A 22500-nucleotide genomic window follows, 5' to 3' on the forward strand; every position below is an offset into this window, starting at 1 on the left:
AATACTATAACCAGCCCCTCTTTCCGTTTCTGGTCAACGTGCAATGAGTCTGCCAACAGAAATCAATGGATTTACAAAATGCCAAATAAAACATGACAGAAGCTGTATTTCGCTACGATACTTGATTTGGAACATCAACGAACACCACTAACCACTCAATGAGTTGCACATTTCTGAAAACAAACATTTAGGGTTGTTTTAAGGACAGGTTTGTGAATGCCCATAGACAGCCATTCTGAAGCAGGCAGGGGAGATTCTAAATGAGCCAAACACCCGAGACAGGACCAATAGTCAACATTTCGATGTCAACCACTCTATTTCATCCTGGACAAACCAGAAAGGGGGCCTCAATGGTCAAAATACCGGAATTGTCCTTTAAAAAAGCCCATCCGTCGCTCCCCCTCCACCCCGCCCCCACACACCCTTCTCCTCCAGGGTGATGATCATGGTGCCGGGCCCGAAGGAGTTCCAGGCGGTGCAGTTGTAGGGCGAGTGGAAGTCGGACTCCATCACGTTGTTGATGGTCAGTGTGGACAGGACGGCTCCGCCCTGCGACGGCGGCTTGCTCTGCTCCACCGTGTAGCGCTCCATCAGCGTGCCCTTCTCCTTCTCCCACACGTTCTCCTTCCAGGCCCACACCTGCAGGGTGGGGTAACCGTTAAGCAGGCAGTGCACTTCAAAATGTTTTTCAAAGTCCTTTTGCAGAGGAACTTGTTTGATACTCAATTCAGTTTTCGGTTTTGGTTGTTGAAGGTCGCATTAGTTAAGACCACTCCATGGATACAATTTCAAAAAAAATCTTGCCCGCCTATTTATTCTGACTAATCACACACAATGTTGACAATGCCATCTTCAGCTGAGATTTCACACAATAGTATCTTTGAAAAAAAAAGAAAAGAAAAAAAATTGCCGGTGAAGAAGTTAGGCTGGATGATGGAGTTTGTTTTCCCCGCAATCTTGTCATTTTGTTCTTACAACCTTGCAAAACCTATTTTCCGCATGAATTATGCTATTATGCTACGCAGGCACAGACCCATCCAACTCCAACACAGTTTTACTGTCCCGATGCCTCCCAAACGATTTTGGAGTACTGTACACCTAACGTGAATCGCACCACACAAACTGATGAGGAGTTTGCTCATGGCTACGAATCATCAAGCAGTCAATTCATACATACAGAACCTTTGTGAATATTAGTTTTAATCCACATGTATCATCTTATATCTATAGCTTATGAACCAGCAATCTCCCATGACCCCATGTGCATATCAGTCGACCCCAACTGGGCTCTCGACCCAGAGGTTGGGGACCACTACACATTTGGCAAAGTCCCCCCACCCCTCAACACCTTTTTTACAAACCACCTTCTGTCCTACATACCACAGGTACACCGATAACAGTACAGAAGCGATATTATAGCCCACAAGAGATTGGAAATTAACAGTTTTCCTACTTATTATTGGACTATTGTTGCATGTAAAAAAACACTTATGGTTTCATTGTATTCTTCTGTATGCTATTCCTGAAACCATCCAACGGTTCCCATTGGGAACCAGAGGTGTAGGGGTTTTAAAGCACAGGTAGCCCTGGTTGGGGCTCCCTGCTCTACTCGTAGGCTGTCCACTCAGACCCGGCCTGCCGGAGGTGTGCCGGCCCTGGGGGGAGGTCTGGCAGCCAAGGCTGTACCCGAGCGGAGGACACTTCACAGTGTTGCATGCATTTCAAACCAGGCCTTCTAAGGTAATATTAATTGAGTTCTGATTGGTCCAAGTGGCTCTAATTATAGACCTTTAGTTGTCATTAATGCACATTTCATCACACAAATAATTATGTAATTAACTATATGTGTCATTCTATGATATCATTCATCCGTGATATATATGATATACTATTTAAATTAATTATATATACCTGATATATGATAATTTTTTGTGCCGCCCACAACTCTCTACTAACCATTCTCTAGTCTTTGCAGAGAAAGACCAGACAGCATATGAACTGGAGGTGTTGCGTATGCTTCTTAAACTAGTTTTGTTCCTAAGAGTACGCACAGCTAATGCAAATAGATTAAGTTGATTATGCTACCGTGTGCAGGTCAAAAAAGACACCAGATGCTATTAATTAAGTATCAAATATAAATAAAGATTAAGCAACAAATTTTAAATACAATTAAAAATTTCAAATCCTATTCTCTTCTGTCTGAGAAAAAATCAGCTTTTACACACACACACACACACACACACACACACACACAAACACACACACACACACACACACACACACGCGCACACACACACACACACACACACACACACACACACAAACACCCCCCCCCCCCCCACACACACACACACACACACACATACTTAGATTAGAGTTTTACCTTACTTCATATTTTATGAGTGTGCTTGCGGATCTGCATTAGGCTGAGAATATACTGTCAAATCACATCATACGCTCTGGGCACAATGTGTGGGTCTGTGTGTGTGTGGGTATCTTTGTGCGTAGGAGTGTGAGCCTCCTAAAAGCTCTGATTTGTGTCATGTCTGCTCTCTACAATTAGATAATTTACGCTGAAAGGTACAGACTTTTACTCTCCCCTTCATTACTCGCTTGATTTCTCTCTGTCCTTTTCCTCCCTACCTCCCTCCCTACCATCCTAACCCCTCTCTCCCGGTCTCTGCCTCTCTCTCTCTTTTTATCTCTCTCTCTAACACACAGACACACACACACACACACACACATACTGCATGCCATAGTTTTCGATTGCACATAATTAATTTTGTCAATTTCATGTGGTTTTCAAACCACATGAATTCATATATTAGAACATTTCCCCGACCTTTTACAAAACAGACACTTCCAGCTCATTACGTTGTCATTGTGAGGAGTTAAGCGTGTTTGTGCCAAATAGAGAAAATCAAGGCCGCTTTCGATCATTCAATGAGTTGACTTATATTTTACAAAGAAGCCCGACACCTTCAAAGTTAAGAGATCGACAAAGCACGAGCCGGGCCGGTGCCTCAAAATGATCCCGTTAAATTAGATTTTACAAAACAACAACGATGCAAATGTTATTCAAACCAAAAAAAATGTCAGTCCTTTAGAAATGTTTCACCAAAGCATCTTCCAGGGCCTTCAGATCATCAATGGGCCGATAGGAGTCTTGAGGCTTAATCTTGCTCAAGGACACCTACTACAGGTAAGCTACGGACAGGGGGGGGGTGGGGGACCTGAGGAATCGAACCTGAAACCCTCTTCGTTTGAGAGTCGAACCCGCAAGCCGCCTAGCTGCTATCTCTGTATTTCACCTCAGGGTGGAACAGGGTGAAGTGGCTGACGGCCGAGCGGGGAGCGCAGGCTCCGGGAAGCGTGACTGAATATAAAACAAACTGGAGCCGCTGACGTGAAAAGTGGCCGCTGCAGGTGTAGATAAGAGGAAGGGTAGGGTACTCACTATCTTGTCCGGGGGAGGAGTGCTCGCGATGTAGCACTTGATCTCCCCCCTCTCCCCCCGGACGGCATACTGGACCGTATCGCTGGAGATGATGGGTGGGCCTGGGGGGGGGGGGGTGAGAGAGACGGAGAGACAGAGAGAGACAGAGAGAGAGATGGAGAGCGAGAGAGAGGCAGAGAGAGAGAGAGATGGAGAGAGAGCGAAAAAGAGAGAGAAAGACAGAGAGAGAGAGCGAGAGACATGGTGGGCTGACCTTTACTGAACCATTGAATCAAAAGGACCTAAACGTGATTTCACATCGCATCATAGTGTTTAAGTGAAGTCCACCATAATGATTGTTTAGTCGTCCGGTTTACAGGACTTGACAGGGAAAAGTTTGTATGTAGCAAGAATGGTAAGTATAAGGGTTAAACTCTAAATAAAATATGTGGGTCAAGATCTATAATTGGTATACATATTAAGTAACCCACATCATCAATATTCATTCATATGAATTCATTAATATTACATTCATGTTTACATTACATGACATAAATATTAAACTAAATTCATACCGCTACTACTATTTCTAACCTAATTATTATTATGACTTAATAAAATGATAACAAATATTAAATCAAGGGCTTAGAGAGGTCTGATAAGGAAACACTCAATACAGTACTGCCTCTGTATATATTGCACGTGGATGCGTGGGGCAGAAGGTGCTACTGTGTGTGTGTGTGTGGGGGGGGGGGGGGGGGGGGAGGGGGTGGAGCTAAACAGGGCGGGGGGGGGGAGGAGCATACCGTTGACTGTGAGTGTGACCTCGGTCTCCCCCACGCCGATGCGAGGGACGATGGCCTTGCAGACATACGGCCCCGCGTCCGCCTGGCTCACCGACTTCAGGTACAGCTGGTTGTTGTTGCTCAGAACCTGGACACACACACACACACACACACACATAGACACACACACAGACACACACATACAGACACGCACGCACACGTATCCAGACACACACACACACACACACACACACATATAGACACACACAGACACATACATACAGACACACACACACACACACAGACATGCACATACAGACACACACGCACACACACACACACACACACATAAACACACACAGACATGCACATACAGACACGCACGCACGCACACGTATCCAGACAGGCACGCAGACACACACACATTCAGGAAAACACACAAAAGCATCAACACACACACACACACACACACACATCCAGACAAACACACACGTACAAACGCACACATCAAGAAGCATACAGACACACATACACACACCCCCATCCGCGCACACACACACACACACACACACACACATCCAGACACACGCACACACATCCAGACACACGCACACACATCCAGACACACGCAAACAGAGGCATACACACACACAGACACACACACACACACACACACACATACACACACAACATCCAGACACCACCACCACCACGGTTAGATTATTAAACAGGTGGAAACAGGAGGAGAGGAGAGGTGAAGAGAGAACAGGAGAGGAGAGGCATGGAGCTGAGCGGAGACCAGCAAGAGCCATCTTTAATTCATACAACATGTTGATTTTCTCTGCAGGCACCATTAGTTTTTCCCCAAGCCTTTCTCTTAACTCGTTAAGCCTGAATTAAAGATAAGCAACGCGGGGCTGAAGTGTGGCTCAGGCCGGTGCGTTACGCTGCTCAGGAAAGATTTAGGTAGCGTATAAATATAAATACGCTATATAAATATATATGTACTCCGCCTCTCGCTGTGAGAATGGCCTCTTTTTTGGTTTTTTACCGAGCACTAATTTCTTAACTATCCGTAAAAGCAGATCTCTCCATAGTCTCCTCCCTCCTGTTCCTCTCCGAGCAATACAAGCCTTCGACAACCCAATCATCTCATGTTATTTGAGGAAAGAACAGCACCTACATTTAGGGGGGGGGGGGGGGGGGGGGGGTGTTGGTGGGGGGCTGACAATTCATTCGCTATAGCAACCAAACGGACAGATTAGCGCACACACACGCAGACCCCAGATGGAGGGATTTTATTGGCGCGTTAAGCAGGTGGCCGTGTTTGGCTGGAATTAAATCCCACGCCCGTTTGTCTTCAAATTGAAAACAATCATTCAGTCTTTTAAATGTGTGTTTAGAGTTGATTTGAGGAGCATTAAGCAGAGGATCATCGGTGGAAGTCTTCCTCCTCCGTGGTTGCGGCTGAACCCCGGACCATGTGTTAAGAACGATAGATGGCCACCGCATTCGATTCTGATGGCTACCGGCCATTACCTCTGACGCATCTCCGTATGGATCCAGCTGTGATGCCGCCATAAACCAGACTAGCTCATTACTAATGCTCTTTTTTTCTAACATCTCAAACAACCTTTGTTGTGCTTGTTTATAGGTGCCATAACGGGCAGACGTAATGGTAGCATTATGTCTCCCTAATTTGGCACCCATTGCATTTGTTACCGTGCCCAGAAGGAGGGATCCCTCCTCTGTGTTTCTCAAGGTTTCCTCCTTTATAATTAGCGGATAACTTTCCCTTGCCCTTTATAGGGCTTAGGTTCGGGAGGAAATAGTCATAAAATGTGGCCGGTAACAGTGATTAAGGGCAATATAAATCAAATTGACTTGTATAAAGACCCTCACACCAGCATCCGATACTGTGCAGCACAAAGTTAGCTTAGAGTCTATGGAAAAATAGCAGGGGTTTAGCCTAGCTAGCGTAGCAAACTACAATGTTCAAGGCTCTGTGTAGTTGGTGTTGTTGTTGTTGTAGTTGTTGTTTTTGTCGTGTTGCTACCCACCATGCTGGAGCCCTTCTTAGTCCATGTGAGCGTGAGAGGAGGGTTTCCAGACCACTTGCAGTTCAGAGTCACGTCAGAGTCCACGTCCACCGTGACGGGCCTGGGCTCCACCACCAGGATAGGACCAACTAGTGGGCGAGATAGGGAGAGAGAGACATCGATGATGGTGAGATAAAGAGAGAGAGAGAGAGAGAGCACGCGCGAGAGAGAGGGGAGAAAGATAGCGAGAGGCACATAGAGTCAAGAGCCAGAGTAAGGTAAGAGGAAAGATAGGGGATTTGAAACAGAGAGAGAGAGCGATACACAGACAGAGATAAACAAGACGGACACAGCGAGGAGGAGAGGTTTAGAACAAAGGGCACAAGAAGAGTGTAGGCCGGAAAGAAGCCAAAGTGAAAGAGAGAAAATGAAGAGCACATGAGCTTATATGAACAGAGAGGGACAGACGAGAAAGAGACACCGACATTTGATTCCTATAACTCTCGAACATTTCAGTATTAATACGGAAAATATGATGATATGATGTAAGCTTACAATAGTTTTGGGTGTGCAGCTTGGTCTGAATTGGTCACACATGAATTCATCATCATTCGTTTAACGAAAGGACCAACAATTCTGGCAGGGCTCAGAGATGGCCTTGCATTGTCAGGCATCCATTTTGGGTCATGAACCAAAATGGTTTAAGGAATGTGGATTGACCAAGCGGCAGCCATGTTTACGTATGAGAATGTAATGGCCTTGAGCTGGCTCACGGTAGGTGCCGGAATAAAACCTGCTGCTATTCTAACTGCACGGCCAGAGACGCAATGTCATTGAATTACAAAAATGACCGTGTTTCGGATATTAGGAATGTGAGGACCTCGGCAGCTAGTTCATCTTCATATTATGTCTTTTTCTGAAGATCCTACTTGACAAAAAGTGTTTCATACAAAAAGTTATTAAGGCTTGAATAATAATGAACCGTTCAAGCCCGGCTCAAAAAACGGATCTTTCACTGCTGCTTGCGGAAAAAAAAGAAATAAAGAATGGCGGCGCGCTGTAGGAGGCCACTCATCCAGATGTATGGGCGTACGTCCACGCCTGACACTCACAGTGCACGTCCACCAGGATGCTGACGTTGGTGCTGCCCACCGCGTTGAACACCTGGCAGGAGACGGGCTCCGTGAAGAAGGAGTGGTCCGCCGTGGTCATGAGCACGCTCTCCCGGGCCCCCTCCAGCAACACCCCGCCTTTAGCCCACCTGGACACACACACACACACACGCACACACACACACACACACATGCACGCGCGCACACGCATCAACACACACACACACACACACACACACACAGACAGACAACACACACACACACACGCAGACACACACACATGCACACACACAAAAGCGCACGCACGCGCACGCACACGGACACACACGGACACACAAACAGAGAGAGACACAGTATATGATGACATAGGGTATAAAATGGGCCTCATAAACACACAGCTGACACTATTTATAAACCAGGCAGGAGCTATAATGTATTCAAATGAAGTTAGGCTATTGAATATACCTCGGGCGCTGTGTGCTTTAAATGTAATTATTAATGACAGCCGGAGGAGATACAGTACAGTATGTAAAGTGGGGGTACACAGTGTGCCGCAGTGGAAGCCTCCCCTCTGCCAAACACTTTGAACCGCTTCTCACTGCAAAACCATACCGACGTTGGACTCACAACCCTCAGCTTTTATACGGTCGGAAAACCCTGGCATGTGTGTGTGTGTGTGTGTGTGTGTACTCTGTGGTTATAGCGTGGGGAGATGGGGGGGGGGGTGGGGGGGGAGGTGTGAGGGGGGTGGTGTGGATGTAGGAGACAAGGCTGAGTACAGGAGCGGCAGCCCAGAGCGCTCCCACCAGGGGATTCTGGCTCCCGCTCTTCCGCAACATCTGCTGGCGGTGTAGAAATCCAAACGGTCAGAGAACTGTCTGGAACCATATGTCGGAGGAGCGACACCGACACTTCTCCTTCCCAGCCACGATCGATGACGCTCGTCAACCGCCGCGCAGAAACCCCACCGGCAGGCGGGGAAAAAAACAATGAAACCGCTCAACTATAAAGGAACGTTGGCGGCCTCACGTTGACGCTTCGCAAAGGATACCCGCATTGTTGCGTCGTTAGCTTCTTCACTCGGACTAACATATTCTCGCCTGCACATTTAGAATTTAGAATTTATTCATTGTAAGTATTACTTATCTTATTTTATTTCATTTACCAATTTTATTTTATACTTAAATGCATAGCGGGTCAGAGACGAACACAATGTTGGTTCTTCTATTGGTCTTGTACATTTGTTGTAATTGACAATGAAGCTGACTTTGACTTTGACTTTGACATGAACACAAGCAAGAAGACGCCATTGGTCGCTCCACCCTAAAGACTCTTATATAAAATTGCCATTCCGCCAATCATATATCGTTTCACTAATACTCCAACACCAGCAGTAATGTCTCTGGAGATGGGCAAACACTCGTTCAAGTCATTCAATCTCCCGGTTTCGGGAAAGTAGTTTGATTAACTCACTCCGGTTACTATACCTTTTTTTTTTCTTTCCTGCGGTGGAAAATGCTTGCATTTACCGAGGTATTTTGTGGGAGGATAAAGGGAAGGCAGTCCGCACGGGCCGAGGCCCCGTTAATGAACTTTAGTTAATGCTGTAATAAGATCCATGTGGTGTCCCTGAGGCGGGCCACTGATCCCGGGTACACGTGCTGCAGCACGCAGCAGCAGTGGATGCGACCGGAGCTGGAGGGGTACAGACCTGAAGCCCATGATGGGCGGGTTGGCCGTGGCCGCGCAGGTGAACGTCACCCTCTCCCCCTCCATCACGGAGCGAGGCTCGATGGACAGGGTCACCGTGGGCGGGTCTGCACAGCGAGACAGGCGCACACACACGTAAACACACCGACCACACACACAGGCACGCACACACACACACACACACACACACACACACAAGCGAGCACAAACACACACATCAACGCACGCACGCATGCATGTGTGAGTGATTACATGCACACACACACACACACACACACACACACACAAGCGAGCACAGACAAGCACACACAAACACACACATCAACGCACGCATGCATGCATGTGTGAGTGATTACAAGCACACACACACACACACACACACAGACAAAAACAGACATTCGTACACGCAAACACATGCAAGCGCATGTAAGCACGCACACAGACACGTACACACCAATGCAGGGACCAATGCACGCACGCATGTACGCACAAGCAGAGGCGCACACACACACACACACACACACACACACACAGACAAACACAGATCATCAAACACACACACACACACACACACACACACACACGGTCACATATACCCACACAAACACACACAAAGTCAAACACAGACAGATACACACACACACACACACACACACACACACAAACACACAAACACACACAAAGAAGGAGGGTTGAGAGGACAGCACTGAACCAAAGTAATCTAAATTCAAATGGAGAACAATGCAACCACAATGCAACAGTCCAAATAATGCAGTGTCTGGCTCACTGTGGGTAGGACTCCAATGCTACACCAATAACTATAAACTAGTCTTGGATAAGGGAGGCAGTTCATTACTAGGCTGATTAACCTGTCTAATTAAGTTTACAACCAACGTTTTATGTGTTATCCCCCCGTTTCTTTCTATTTCTATACATATTCGATGTATTCAATTATTAAAAAGTAAAAATCTATTATAATTGAATCTTCTAAATGCATTGATGATTTGACTCTAAAGAAGGAGCATAACCTCTTCGATACTTGATGAGGTCGAATCCAAATGAGGGTACACATAATTAGGGTACATAAGTGAACCATTAACCAACCTAACTAACTGTTATTTAACAATTCATGATCACGTGTCTTATCTGACTTATCTAACACAGCAGGCTAAAGGCTCTGTCACGGTTCCACGTCGACGCAATGACCACGCAGACGCTTCGATGCAGTTCTGGTTCTGCGTCGGGTTTTAGTGCGCGGACCAATCGCCACGACGCAAGGCTAACATTTTACGGAGGCGCACGTCAGCTTCCTTTGCGGTGGACGCAAGGAGGGTCCGCAAGGACATAATGGGTCCATAAACCCCCTTGCGTTGCGTCAACATGGAACCATAACTAAGCCTTATCGAAGCAGAGTACAGCTACGACCCCCCCCCCTTCCGGAAGGTCCAAGCCCCCTTACGGTGGACGTTGAGCATCACGGTGGCCCTCTTCCCCAGCGGGACGGCCGGGTTGGTGGCCACGCAGGTGAAGTTGCGTCCCGTGTCGGTGTCCACCGGCGAGATGGGCAGGTAGCTGCGGGTGGTCACCCTCTTCCTGTCGGCCAGCACTTCCTGCGGGCGGACAAATGTCAAAGAAACGACATGAAAACATGACAACAAAAAGGGAAAAAAAGGGTTGTATATGCCGTGTGGTGTAAACGGGGGTTTAGTATGAGGTGGGATCGTGCACGTGGGCCGTGGATGTATCATGTCTCTAAAGTGTGTTTTTCAGATTTTGCTTGTGTGTCTATTTGTAACGTTTGTGTGAGTAATACAGTTAAAACGCACCCATTTGCTCATGGGCCTGTGTTCCATGTGACGCATGTTCCCACTGTAGGTGAGTGTGTGGGCGGTTGAGAGTGTCAAATGTGTTGTGTGTGCGTGTCTATCTTATGGGTTTTTGTGTGTGTATATAAAGATAAAGAAAAATAAATAAAAGTATGCCAATCTGTGGACGCTTTTGTCCGAAAACACTGTGAGGACGTGCATCCTTGGCATGGGCGGGCTCAGTGGGAATTGAACCCCTAACCCTGGCAGTGTTGATGCCCTGCTCTACCAGTTGGTATAGACAGGATAAGTGGGCTATAAAGGACTTGTAGTCATACTTGAGTAAAAGTACAGATATCTTAACTGAAACTCTGGACTCTGGTAAAAGTTGAAAATATCTGTAAGATATCACTCGAGTAAAAGTCAGTAATTCAAAGGGAATTCACTTAAGTATCAAGTCAAGGCAAAGCAGGGTCAGTGTTATGTGTATAGCCATATGTAATCACAGTTACAGTGATTACAGTGAGACTGTAACTGTGATTACATATGGCTATACATGTATAGCCATATGTAATCACAGTTACAGTCTCAGGGGCCTTACAGGGCAACTTAATTGATGACGACCCCTAACCCTAACCCCAAAGAAACAAACAACCTAATTCAAAAAGAAGAAAACTTGAGAAGGAATGCAGAGCGGGGGATCCCTCCATCCAGGAGGGATCCCTCCATCCAGGCATGCTTAGGAGCGGGATGGGAGCCATGATTGTCTTACATGGTCGTACAGTAGTAGTATCAGTGGGACAACGAGACAAACACAAGGGGCGGACCCACAAGAGGCTCAAGGTAACCTATAAGGAATCCTTCATTTCTAAATAGACGGCCGTATAATATAATATATATATAGTATATAATATACACAGACCATATGATAAATATACGGCCTGTGAAGCCCTTTGAGACTGTAGTTGTGATAAAGCGCTATACAAATACAATGTACTTGACTTGGCTTGTCTTTAATCGTAACATTTGTTGTAAATAAGGACACAGGTCCCCCACTAGGGACCCCCCCCCCCCTCACTACACGCCTGGACACGACCGTATCTGTGTCAGGCAGGATGTGAGGGAGCAGGCTGGGTGTGTGTGTGTGTGTGTGTGTGTGTGTGTGTGACGTACGGTGGACTGGTGGGGCCCCTCCAGCAGCACCCCGTCCCGGGTCCACTGGATGTGCGCGGCGGGCTTGGCCCCGCGGGTCATGCAGGTCAGGTTGTGCTGCGTCCCCGCCATCAGGAGCAGCTCCGGGGAGCCCTCCACGATGGGGTCCTCAGGGGGGACTGGAGCACACACACACACACACGCACACACACACACACACAGACACACACACATAGACACATAGACACAGACACACACACATAGACACAGACACACACACACACACACACATAGACACAGACACACACACACACACACACACACACACACACACACACACACACATAGACACAGACAGACAGACACACACACATAGACACAGACAGACACACACACACACACACACACACAAACATAGACACAGACAGACAGACACACACACACACACATAGACACACACACACACACACACACACACACACACACACACATAGACACATAGACACAGACACACACACATAGACACAGACACACACACACACACACACACACACACACATAGACACAGACACACACACACACACACACACATAGACACAGACAGACAGACACACACACATAGACACAGACAGACACACACACACACACACACACACACACAAACATAGACACAGACAGACAGACACACACACACACACACACACACACACACACAAATACACATATGCACACAACCACACACACACACACACACACACACACACACACACACACACACACACACACATATACACACAGACCGACAGACAGACAGACACACACACAGACACACACACACACACACACACACGCAATTAAAAATCGACGTAATGCGTCCCTTTATATTCTCTGAACGGACGACGACCACAGTAGGCGCTCCGGTCGAAAGCCGTGACCGGTGTGTCTAGGACCAATATAGTTTGGGTCCCACGGCGGTGACTCATCACCCAGGAGAGAGCCTCCGAACGGGACCCTCGCTGACACACTGGGATGGGCTCCAGCTCAGCTTTAAAAGGTCAGGTGGTGCCGCTTAAGCCTTAGTCATTATTTTATATCCAAAACGTGATCAATGCACACGGTCTGCCGGGGCAATGCAGGGCCGACGCTGGGAGTTAACCGCTCTGTGCCGGCAGGCTGAACATTTCATAATGTACATCATCTATAACACCGAATGTACTCCATAGTATTATTGAATGTATTCTGTGTTTGTATATATATATATATATATATATATTTGAATCCCCCGTCTGCTCATTTAAAGCGTTCAACAAAGTTTTATTTCCTCAGGAATACGCCTTGTTACAGAAGTAAGCGTGAAAAGCCACACATTTCACATGGGCTGTGTTCGATTCGGCTCCCTTGCTCCCTCATTCCCTATTCCCGATATAGTGAACACTACATAGCACACTATTTGGAGAATGAGTAGGGCCTATAGGGGGGGTTTTGACAGTAATTATGCAGCAGAAATCTATGGACTTGACGTGTAATGTATTGGTCGCATAAACAAGCCCACCCGTTAGAGGTCACCCTGTGACAGCTCATTTGCATAAAGAGCCCCTATGTGCAGACTCTATTGGAAGAATCCGATTACAATGAAAACCGCAATGCCTCATGGGATATAGGTTTCCATATTTAGTAGCGTGCTCCATTGGGGATCAAAATGTATGCACTCGCGGTCCACACCACACTACCCAACGGGGCACACCGTAAACAGTGCACTAAACCAGCCAGCCATGGTCGCTTTCGACTTCATGAGGGAAATGCTGCATTGTGGGTAGCGTAGTCCCCGTAGTCGCAGGGCGTCACTACTCACTGAGCACGTTGAGCTTGGCCCGGCGGGAGCGCAGCGCGGCCTCCGTGGCCTGGCACTCGTACAGCGAGTCGTCCGACAGCTCCGAGTGGGAGATCTCCAGGTTGTACTGGCCGATGTCGATCACCCGCAGAACCCGATACCGAGGCCAGGCTGGGGGGGGGGGCAGAGGGGGAGGCAGAGGGGGAGAGGGGGGGAGACACGGACACAGATCAACGACACCAGCCACCAGAACCACTTTTGGAAAAGTTGTGTTATAGTATGAAAGTTGTGATTCATTGTCGTTGGAGTGCGTGACGGCATTAAGGGTGTTTTGAGTGGCCGAGTGGGCGAATGGACTCACGAGGGTTATGTTTCACAGGGTTTGGAGAAGCACTTAAAAAATGGAACAAGCTAGACGTCATGCATGAGTTCATACATACCTAAATACATTAAAACATCTGTTTGTGTGTATGTATCATAACGGGTTATGTGTGTATTTATGTATGTATGGTTGCATGTATGTATGTATGTATGTTTCTATGGATGTACCTATGTATGTATGTATGTATGTATGTATGTATATATGTATTCCGTACTGAAATTCATTATAGGCCATAGTTTTGCCGGTATGTTTTTATCTACATTCATTGGGAAGTAAATATATCTTAACATAAATAGTGTATGGGCAACAATATTAGATATCACACTAATATCCACCACAATACAATATAACCCTATATTAAATAATTTTCTTACATTTTTTATTCATAAATATGAAGTACGTTCATACACACGTATGACCATCCGGACCACCGGAGACAAAGAACGCAGTGAGCCACGAGAAAAGACACACACACAAACACAAAGAGAAAAAGAATATAGCAAAAAACAAGCAGCCAGACACAAGGCACCAAAAAAAAACAGGACGTTCCGCCCAAATATGGAACCAGCGTCGCCCCATTAAAAAAAATGTGCGTGCCTGCGATACAGCAGGAGCATCACCGACCACAGCTCTCCTCCACAACCTGTATGCTCCGTCGCAGACAAAGACATAACTCACTGTGACAACAACCCTCCCCTACCCCCGCCTCTCTTCTCCCGCACCCACACATACCAATAACTCCCCCCCCCCGCACACACACACCCGCACACACACACACACACGCACGCACACACACACCTGCCGCTAGGGGGCCCTAGGCAAGCCCGACTCGGGCGTCATGACATCATGGATCCGGGTGGCGGAGGCAGACAGGCAGTAAAGTGGTGGGGTGGGTGTGTGTGTGTGTGTGTGTGTGTGTGTGTGTGTGTGTGTGTGTGTGTGTGTGTGTGTGTGTGCGTGTGTGTATGTGTGTGTGTGTGTGTGTGTGTGTATGTGAGGGCGGGGGGGGGGGGGGGGGGCGAATTAGCAACGATTACATCATTCGCAAACAGCACCTTGCGGGCATAGCAACCACAGAGGTGAATGCATGCCAGTGATAAGGTGCGTGTGTGTGCATGTGTGTGCGTCTTTGTGTGTATGTCTGTGTGTGTGTGTGTGTGTGTGTGTGTGTGTGTGTGTGTGTGCGTGTGTGTGTGTGTGTGTGTGTGGGGGTGGTTTTTGTAATGAACACTAAGTAGACAGAAGAGGCACCTGCAGGTGGTGAGTGGATGAATGAGTGTGTGTGTGTGTGTGTGTGTGTGTGTGTGTGTGTGTGTGTGTGTGTGTGTGTGTGTGTGTGTGTGTGTGTGTGAATACACAAGGGTCTACAGCGCACACCTGAAGAACATATATTTTGTCTCCATATGTAGGCCAACGGTATTTGCTTTCGAGATCCCGAAAAACATTTGGAATTTTTAATTGTTTGCCCACAACATTATCAGGAGACTGATCAGAAGAGAGTGAAGATGATAATCCTCAGTTTTGCATCCCTATGAACCAAATCGTTTTTCAAACTTTTTTCATTAATGACGGACCTCACAATGGTCCTTATTGCTACATTTTCTTTCTCTCTTTGTCAGTTTAGGATTTTTTCCAAGATAAAACACAGAAAGGTTAATGTCGCCTTTTGTGTTGTGATTACTAGCTCAAGGTACAATTTTATCCAGTAGCGTCCGCCCACGGAAGCATACACATAACACACACACAAACACACACAAACAGACACACACACACACACACACACACACACACACACAACACACACACACCACACACAGTTGTACAGGCTTCTCTGTGCCCCCACACATCTCCACATAGGGCTGAATAAACCGTACACTCAGCGTTCACAGGCGTTTACGTATTGTTTGTGATCTCCGACTGTAATTAACTGTGGAAAAAAATATATAAATCCCTGTGTGTGTGTGTGTGTGTGTGTGTGTGTGTGTGTGTGTGTGTGTATGTGTGTGTATGTGTGTGTGTGTATGTGTGTGTGGGGGTGTGAAGATGCGAGCAGGTACGTATTAACCGCATGCTATACACCCACCCACGCGGCCCCTAAACAACATACAGCAACACAGGCATTCATTTCCCAGCCTTTCATACAGAATCACCATACATCCATTTGGCTACAGCAACAGATGTGGATGTTGTTGGTTTTTCACAACATTTGTTTGTGTGTCTGCAAACGTAGTGGCGATGCAACGCTCAGACCTCACCAAGGAGACAATCGCTGAGGCACTTGGGGATTTCTTTTGTCGCTATGCTCCAAAAATGTTATGTTTCGATATTTTTCTAAGCCTCACTTATAAGTAGGGCGCATTTTGGATGAAAGCGTGTTCTGCCAAATGACTGAATGTTAAAAATTGTAGATATCAGGACCCCGGCGCGTCTACTGTGAAGAAACAAAAGGAGAGACAAAAGAGTGGGCAGAGAGAAAAGGAAGAAAATGGGGGGAAGAAAAATAGATGAACAGCGAGCAGAGGTTAAGGTTGATCAAGGGCGAACGAAGAGGGAGGCGATCCACTACGGCTCCCGTCTCCTTGGAAAGAGACGGTGAAAAACGGTGGCGGTAATTGTGTGTTTGACATCCTCAGCCTCAGCCGTCGATTGTGAGGTTGAAAACGTTCAGCACTCTACATGTGCGTGAGGGAGGGAGGCAGGGAGGGATGGAGGGAGGGAAGGAGGGACGGGGGGGGGGGGGACAGAGACAGAGACGGAGAGAGATTGTGGCAGACTGAGGCGGAGAGAATGAAAGAGAGAGAGTGAGGGAGGAAGACAGGGCGAGATAAGAGGAGAGCGAGAGCACGGTGGTGCTAAAGAGCAAAGACGCAGACGAAGATGGAGGGAGCTGTTTTGTTGACCTTTATTAAACCTTTACAGTCAAACATGGGCTTCACCACGCATCTCAAATTATCACTCGTGTCGCATCACATCCTCCTCTGTGTGTGTGTGTGTGTGCATAGGCTGTATGCATCTATGTGTGTGTGTGTGTGTGTGTGTGTGGTTGGTTGCCATGTTAGGTTGTGTACACTGTAAGCGTAAGCCCTTGTGTGCACTTGCTTCTTGCGTGTGTATTTGTGTGAACATGTCTTCAAGGGACGTGTGCATGCCTGAGTGTGTTTGTGTGTGCGTGCCGTGTGCACGTGCATCATGCATGTGTGTGCCACTCAGTGTACAACTACAGTGCACTGTAGGAAACCTTGTCATGCTTGTCAGTAAAAAAAACGACAATAAAAGAAATATTCGCACAAAAATACCATTTGAAATGTGAAAAGGTCTGCCCTGATGTAGGTCAGTGGAAAGCATGGGTCGGACAGGGCAACAAGGTAGAGCCAAAGATCATACCAAACCACCAGGGTTCAGAAGGTGAAAATCATGTCTCACTGTCTCTCCCCTCACTTCATATTGAATGTGGTATTTGGACTTCCGGAGCACTAGGGGGCAGATGGTTATTCCAGCCTTGGCCAGGGATGTTCCCCTTGTTATTGGTATGGCCCAATCAGTCCACCTGGGACTGATTGGGCTTATTTAAGGGGAGTCTCATTTTGTAGCTGAAGGAGGTGCTGGCTTGACGAGAGGCCAGTACTAGAGCACATGGTATGTTTTGTTAGGCTAGGCTAGGCTAGGCTAGGCTAGGCTAGGCTAAACTATGCTAGGGTAGGCTAGGCTATGCTAGGCTATGCTAGGCTAATTGATGGAAACAGTCGTTTCTTTTTGGAACATTGCTTTATTTTTGTAATCAATGGATTTATTTTTGTTTATTTATTCTTGGACTATTTTGAAGTAAATAAAACTTCACTTTTTTTGTCCTGACACAATTGCCCTCGTTTTTGTCCCACACTCTCCAATCTGGTTGTCCGTATCCCTAACACGTCCACGCCTCTCCCTCACACCATGTGAATGTAAGATAGCCGGGGCGTCATTACCGCGGGGCACAGAGGATTTCAAAGCCCATGATTGTATGAGCGGAGCAGGAGGGCGGAGGGGCCAATAAACCCTGTCGTTTAATATCAGGAGGACTCCGCTTCCGCAAAACCGACTACCTCGCCAAGCCATGCCAAATTGTATCCTGTCCTTTTTTTTTTATATTCTCATTTATTTCAGAACCAAGTAGAGCACAACGAGATAAACTGTTCCTGCTCCGTGATGACAATGCGAGCTCTGATTGGCTGAGGCAGCTGGCCCAGCGGCCCTCGGCAATCATACAAAATGTTGATCTCAGGACAACACTAACGGCAGTTGGGACGACGCAACAGGTGCTGATTCAGACTGGCTCGTTTCGCTGGCGCGCACACACACACACACACACACACACACACACACACACACACACACACACACACACACGGCAGTGTTTGACTTCAGGTTGCTTAAATAATGCCTTCCACACAGCAATTCTGCTGAAAAACCCGTTCTTCCATGAAGACTTTCTGTAACCTTTGAAGGATTTGGATGTGCTCCTGCAGTACCTTGAGGCAGGAATAATCGCGCCTTCCTTCATTATATATTGAAGACCGAGAATCAGATTTAAAAATCTCAATTTTTAAAATGAGACGGTAACACTTTACAATAAACAAACAGAAATGATCATCAGTTAATGTAGTAATAAGCATTAACCTGCATTAACTGACAGTTAACCAATGGCCTGGTAATTATTTAATTAAAGGGTTCATGTTGACTACGGTATTCATTTATACATACTTTAGGGTGAGGGGTAGGGTAAGGGTTTTCCCTAACCCTACACCTTACCCTATTAAACCATTACACCATCACATGAGTTAACATGGAGAGCATTTCCTTAGTGAACACGAACAGCCTTCGCAAACGATAACCGGACCATAAGTAAACCTTTAATTAACTCTGAGTATATCATTAACTAATGCTTACTACTCTATTAACTCCATGCACGGTAATTCATGGCTCATTATCGTCCCCTTTTATTGAAAAGGGACACCAAAGCACAGAGGCCGGTGTGGGACAGTGCGAGGTGGTGGACGGTGCGCTCACCTCGGAGGCCCTCGCCCACGCCCAGCGCCAGGCCGTCCTTGGTCCACTGGACGATGCCTGTGTAGTTGAAGACCACGCAGGACAGCACCACGCGCTCCCCCAGCACCACCGACTGGTCGGCCGGCTCCTGGGAGAAGCGGACGCAGAACCCTGGAGGACAGGAGGAGGAGGAGAGGAAGGGCAGGTCAGTCAGACGATCACAGAGACTTGGATGGGCTGGTGGGTGGGCTTTCGGGAGGACAAAGGAGAAATAGTCTGATCTTTTGTCGTGGAATTCATGGAATTTGCGGAAGACTGGGCGATAAATAGAACATATATATCAATATATAAATATAAATCAATATAGAAAAGAAAAAAACTTGGGTTGTGAATCAGAGGTTTATAACCATACACACTCACATATTCACTAGCACACACACATACATGTGAACACACACACACACACACACACACACACACACACACACACACCATCACTGTCAGCACTATCACTAATTCAGGGCGTTGTTGTTGATGGGAGTACTCATTTGACAAAGGTCCAAAGTTTACGTTTCATTATACATGGTGGCGCGGTCAGGAGAGGCATGACGTTAGAGAGACACACACACACACACACACACACACACACACACACACACACACACACACACGTGGCGGGGTTTTGACTTGGAGATGTTCCATGTTTTAAAGATAGTTTTTCACCTTAACAGCGCAATTAACAGCCATTACTGTTGAAAAGTGTGCTCAAACACTTGTAGACTTGTAGGAAATTCCCCTTTATAAAAGTCTTGCATTTCAAAAACCACATACTCTCACAGGGCGTCTTTCCAGACGAGGGAAAACATCAGCACTGGTTAAGGAAGGATTTATAAAAATATAATCAATTCATGGTCAGCCTTTGGATGTGCCACCTAACAATCCTACCAAGACAATACAGCTTAGCGATGGTTTGTGATCTGATTTATCGTTGATTTCTATGATCTGTTGCTATTATGTCTAGGAATTAATTTGGCATTTTTATTATCGTGTTGTTTGTTTCACAAACCGTGCCTGCAAGCAAGCATCATGCAAAGCATGGGTTTTGAATTCAATTTAATTTGGGGTTCGTTCCTTCACTGGGGTGTGTTTGCGTACACGTGTGTGTGTGTGTGTGTGTGTGTATGTGTGTGTGTGTGTGTGTGCGTGCGTACACGCAAACAGGCCAAAGACTGTGAGACAGTGCATTGCTGTGTTCGTACCGCACGTGACGCTCACATGAGAACTCCCTGTAAGCAGAAAAAGGTTCATTTCAAGGAGGTGCCGGGCTATGGTGCAACACCGCATGGCATAAGAAGCAACGCGACACAGCTGCCAATGCAGATATTAACATGCGACGTGTCAGTAGGGCACACACTGAGCACTACCAGCTGTTTTCAGCTGCTTGCATCACCGGGTCAAACGTTTCACATGCAACTCTTGCAGGGGAAAAGCTTTAATTAAGGAGCATTAATTGAGACTACGTTGCCTCTGCTGACGCCCGCAGGGGCACACACATACACTCACGCGCACGTGCACGCGCACACGCACACGCACACACACACACACACACACACACACACACACACACACACACACACACACACGCACGCACGTACCCTCACACACATACAGACACGCACAAACACATGCATTGATGACATTCATGCACACAGAAAGAAACACACATGTGTAAACACATACCGTACTGATCAGTATGTGAACACACACACACACACACAGACACACACACAGACACACACACACACATACAGTCTGTACTGATGCACACTGCGTCAATTAGATGCAAATGACATTTAAAAGGAATGGCCATAGACTAGCTAACTCTACACACAAACATCACACACACACACACACACACACACACACACACACACACACACACATCACACACACACCTATCCAATCACACAAACACACACACAGATAATGTTTGTCTTCCCAAGGCTTTTTTTTCTTACTTTTCCTTAAATCACGGTTAAGACAGTGCTATTAGCTAATTAAGACAACAACTGGAGAGGACTGGTTTGTCCGGGGAGGGAGGGGGGTTGGGGGAGGAGGGGGGGGGGGGGGTTTGATGAGGAGGCTGTCTCCCTGATCCGGGCAGGGGAGAACACGGGACCTGTCTTGTTATTTATGCACCAATCCACTCTTTATGGATCCGGAAAACATCCCAAAAACAAGCCACTCCCTGACGACCCCCCAGGGGCGCTCCTTCACTGACATGAGAATGATGGTTGAGTGGTGGTACTGGTGTTGATGTCAAGTGATGACTCACCGTAGATCGGGTCATACTGGTAACAGCAATGACCAGAATGATAATTACACAACTAACTAAGTAATTCAATAAATAGCGACATCCACAACTCCCTTGATGTATTCGTCCTTACCTTTAATCTGCAAGCCTACGCATGCCAGCGAATGAAAGGCTTTATCGTCAGAAAGCGTGCGTCTGAATTCTGAAAATAGCTCACCTGTGTTTCACCTGCACGCCCTTCCATTCTGTGTTGCTATGCATTTATGTATTTACAAGGCAAGCTAAATGTTAATAAGGAAAAAAAAAGTCCAGATACGGCAAGGAGGTGCAGGGGCGACGAGGCGCTTCAGTCACTGGGATGTGACGTGCTGTTGACGAGTGTGATTTACATGTGGGTCAGGTTCTGCATGATTTATGCAAAATTAGCAGCGATTACAAGTAGAGCTCAAGGACCTGTTTGTGTATGGCTCCGAACATGAACAACACTTTCTCTCGGGAAAACGCTCCGAAAGGTGCGTTTGTGTGCGTGTGTGTGCGTGCGCGTGTGTGTGTACGTGTGTGTGTGTACGTGTGCGTGGGTGTGTGTCCGTGCATGTGTCCAGACTGTGTGTGTTTATTTGTGTGGTGTACACATGCATAGTGTTTTGCTACATTCTTTTGTTTTTATGTTTTTCGCCAGTATATGGCCTAGAAAGTGTGTTCGTATCCCTGTGTGTATGCCTTTTTGCAAATGGTGCGTATTGTGTGTGTGTGTGTGTGTGTGTGTGTGTGTGTGTGTGAGTGTCGGGGGGGGGGGGGGTCTGTCAGCCTGCTGCAGGGCTCTCAGAGAGCACAGTGGGGTGAGTGGCGTTGACAGAGAACAGAGATGTAATTAACCCTACGGGATACTCCCCCTCCCCCCCCCCACCC

The 22500-nt window shown here is 47.0% G+C and overlaps 1 protein-coding gene across 1 annotated transcript in view; it reads right to left on the reverse strand.

Annotated features, from left to right (window-relative positions):
* LOC311361364 (kin of IRRE-like protein 1) overlaps positions 1 to 22500 on the reverse strand; it is a 40268-nt gene that overhangs the window by 7702 nt on the left and 10066 nt on the right. The window contains exons 2-11 of the mRNA XM_084481526.1: positions 19299 to 19448; positions 13892 to 14041; positions 12061 to 12218; positions 10542 to 10692; positions 9084 to 9189; positions 7373 to 7521; positions 6282 to 6409; positions 4243 to 4369; positions 3458 to 3558; positions 423 to 639 (exon numbers count right to left, since the gene is read on the reverse strand). Coding sequence (XP_084337652.1) covers positions 423 to 639; positions 3458 to 3558; positions 4243 to 4369; positions 6282 to 6409; positions 7373 to 7521; positions 9084 to 9189; positions 10542 to 10692; positions 12061 to 12218; positions 13892 to 14041; positions 19299 to 19448 — 1437 coding nt within the window. The remainder of the gene's footprint in view (positions 1 to 422; positions 640 to 3457; positions 3559 to 4242; positions 4370 to 6281; positions 6410 to 7372; positions 7522 to 9083; positions 9190 to 10541; positions 10693 to 12060; positions 12219 to 13891; positions 14042 to 19298; positions 19449 to 22500) is intronic.

This window comes from Micromesistius poutassou, assembly GCF_964030765.1.
Source record: "Micromesistius poutassou genome assembly, chromosome: 16".
NCBI classification, from domain to species: Eukaryota; Metazoa; Chordata; class Actinopteri; order Gadiformes; family Gadidae; genus Micromesistius; species Micromesistius poutassou.